Source organism: Centruroides sculpturatus, unplaced genomic scaffold, assembly GCF_000671375.1.
Source record: "Centruroides sculpturatus isolate CEXI.00-Female unplaced genomic scaffold, Cexi_2.0 scaffold257, whole genome shotgun sequence".
In the NCBI taxonomy this organism is placed as follows: domain Eukaryota; kingdom Metazoa; phylum Arthropoda; class Arachnida; order Scorpiones; family Buthidae; genus Centruroides; species Centruroides sculpturatus.
In genome coordinates, this window is record NW_019384389.1 from 266,358 (window position 1) to 269,800 (window position 3,443).

The 3,443-nt window shown below is 28.3% G+C and overlaps 2 protein-coding genes across 3 annotated transcripts in view; both read right to left on the reverse strand.

Moving 5' to 3' along the window:
* The window catches only part of LOC111618181 (tripartite motif-containing protein 2-like), a 59,193-nt gene that overhangs the window by 48,169 nt on the left and 7,581 nt on the right, over positions 1 to 3,443 (reverse strand). The window lies entirely within an intron of this gene.
* Positions 7 to 3,443, reverse strand: part of LOC111618184 (toxin-like protein 14) — a 5,762-nt gene continuing 2,325 nt past the window's right edge. Inside the window, exons 1-3 of one of the 2 annotated variants that reach the window (XM_023359654.1) lie at positions 1,535 to 1,851; positions 406 to 526; positions 7 to 322 (exon numbers count right to left, since the gene is read on the reverse strand). In XM_023359654.1, the coding sequence (XP_023215422.1) occupies positions 235 to 322; positions 406 to 526; positions 1,535 to 1,637 (312 nt within the window). In that variant the 5' untranslated portion in view covers positions 1,638 to 1,851 and the 3' untranslated portion in view covers positions 7 to 234. Of the gene's footprint in view, positions 323 to 405; positions 527 to 1,534; positions 1,852 to 3,443 lie in introns of those variants that run through there. The other variant, XM_023359655.1, reaches the window with a different exon arrangement.

Genomic DNA, 3,443 nt, shown 5'->3' on the forward strand with positions numbered 1-3,443 from the left:
CATCTACATATTCTCCATTTTTTTTTCTAGAAAAAAGAAATAATATATATATATATATATATATAAATACAATGTAGAATCTGCAAAGCATCAATTCTCCACCCAACCATTAGCGTGTATCGCACGTGCTTTACAATATAATTTACATATATCTGGTGACGTACATCCGTTTATAGTTTTTTATATCCGGTGTAGAAGAAATTTTTAAAATTTTCCGCACTAGATGGCGACAGGTTAGCATTCGATATCCGGACAGCATTGAGGATAAGGTCCTTCCCCTCGTATCATTTTACATCCTTCGGGAACATCGATAACTCCACACCTACATTAAATATTATTATATTTTACATATATATTTTTTTAAAAATTAATTATTTATTATATTTAAATTTTAAAAATATTTACCTGTAAGTTTTTATATGTCGAATTCCTCTAATCATGACGCATTTGTGCCGTTCGCATCTGTCGTTATCCGTCCAAACGTCTTTTAATTCGTGTTTATTTCCGTTTTTATCGATGCAAACGCCTTAAAAATAAAATTAATTAATTAATAAAAACTTCGGATTTAATTCCGCTTTAAGAATTTTCTTTCAAATATTTTAAAAATTTAAGAAAACCATACTTATAATTGTTCGTTCGTGTAAAATCCGCCATGATGTTAATGCGCGCGGCAAGACGCGACGCGACATAAAAATAATACATGTCTCTTAAACAAAATTCATTTTATCTTTTAAAAGTGTAAAATATAATATATTATAGCTAATATACAGTATATATACTATAAATAAATTGTATAAAATGTTTTCTCTTTTAAAAAAGAGACATTTAATATCTCTACTTTCATTTCGCGTCGCGTCGCTTCTCCATGATGCGGAAGTGTATTATCACTTTATAGCATTGAACATTAAATTTTTTAAGCTTTCCATATATGTATAGATGCCTTATATTCTTACATAACACGGTTGTTTTCAATATATAAATTATAATATATGGATACGATTTGTTTTAATTTTTTCATTAGCGACGCTACGACGCGTCGCGTCGCTTATCTCTTTTTCTCCAAACAACCATATAAAAAATAATAATAAACATGAAAATAGTTTATATAAATGATAAATGCTTAGTAAGACAGAAATTCGCGTGGGGCCTCGCGCTTGTAAGCTAAACACTCTGCAGCTTAGGGCTCACGTTATAAGTCTACAGCTTAAGGACTCATATCATTGTTTAGTGAAGGGAAAGAGGGCCATAAGTACGGGCCTCACCTATACATAAGAGTATTCTCAACTGAAAACTTAGGGCCTCGCGTTATACGTCTTCAGTATAGGGCCCCATATTATTATTTAGTGAAGGGAAATAGCTTGGTTATACGCTACAGCTTAGAGCCACAAGTACAAGCCCATCCTGTACAGCCCTCGCATATACACAAGAGTATTAGCAACTCAATTCTATCCAAACAATTTTAAATTTTAACCCAAAGAACCCACAAAAAAATCTATAAAACAGTACCAAATATATGAAATTAAGCATTACTTACCGGGTCCAACCTCTTGGGGTGTGAGGAGTATAGCAGCATACAAGAACTGCACGAGTAGACAAACACATATTCCACAGGTGTATAACTTAGTTACGATTGCCATGGCTCTTGTTATGCTCCAAACTTCACAAACCACAACTTATATAGTACCTTTTATAAACGTATATTTCAACATAATTCAAAGAATCGTAAATTATAAATACCAGACACGTAGTAGTATGAGAATATATTCCAAACCACGCAACCTAATTTAGACTTTCCTCTTAAAAATGAGAGGAAGGATGATGTCATTTCCTCACACCTTACTTAATATTGTTTAGAATGCGTGGTTACGCAGTGACGTGTGTATAAAATGCGCGTGCTTGTGTATGTGGAAATCTGTAAATAACACTAAAGATAATGGCTTTATCCCTGACCTTTAATTACATAATATCCACTGTTATCGTCTCTAATTAATCATCCTTAATTTCTTTTCTTTTTATCTAATTTTAATTAAATTTGTATATAAATTTAAGCCTTAAATGCGTTAATTTATTGCCTAAACTTGAAGTTTTCTACGAATTTAATGAAATAAAATGAATTTATTTGCAAATTAAATTAATTTAATATTTGTANAGAAAATTGTTTTGTAACTATGTCGTTTGATTTGTTACAAAACTCCTCAGGATTTCCTAAATATTTTATAATTATTTTAAAGGTATTCAATAATATATATATAGAGAGGTTTAAAGGGTTTATATTATACTGAAATTCTATAGAATAATTATCAATATAAAAGAAATTAAACTGTAATATCATTAAACACTATCTAACGTAGAAAGTAGCGTAACTAAAATGGGAATACAGTCCAACCTGCGATAACGGACACCTCTCAACAACGGCCACCGACGGGAACGTAAAGAAACGGCCGTTGTTCAGAGGTTCCGCCATCAAAAAGAGGAGGAATTTGGGTTCATTTTCATGGAATTTGTATTGTATATGCTTTAAATTTACGTCTTAAAGGTCTTGGCAATAGAATTATATGATTAATTTATGGTAAATGTGAATTTTACCATAAAACTTTACCATTAAAGGAGAATAAAATGAAGGAGTAGTTGTAAATATATTGTAGTTATGGTAGAAATGGTAGAGGAAATATATTAGAGATTAACTTACGATATTTAAGTAGAATCACTTAAAATAATAAATGTAATTATGGTAATTATGGTAAAATTAATTCTTAAAAAACGTCTAATGATAATAATTTAAAGGATATTTTAATCTAAAGAAATGGCAAAGGAACCAAAACATTTAATGAATATCATGATTATTAAAATGGAATTAAATTAAAGGAATAATTGATGAAATTAATTACAATTAAGCCCCCATTTATTGTAATTATATTTTATTTGATTATTCTCTAATTTAAAAAGAAATAAATAAATAAAATAATAAATAAAATATAAGTGAAAAACATAACAATACCATAACAATCAATTAAATTTTAATTTAAAATTAAACTTTCTTATGATTTATTATATTATTCTACACAAAATAGGCCTATATATACATTTTTTTAAAATAATAATGTCTATATAATTATTAAGTGGATAAAATATATTAAATATATCAAATTAAATTAATAAAATATTATAGAATTTTGCTTGTAAACCCTATTATAGATGCTCTATTATAGACTTATTTCTTGCCTAAGGCCCTACAATATTATAGACTTATTTTGCCTATAGGCCCTACAACAAATGCTGTATTATAATAGCTATAATTTTTTTTTTAATTAATACCCAATTTTCCTTCAATTTTATACTCACCCTTTCATCTTTATATTAATTAAAATGTAATTAATTCACACATTAAATCTGTAACAAACACTTGTGTGACGTGATCTATAATATATATATATATATATATA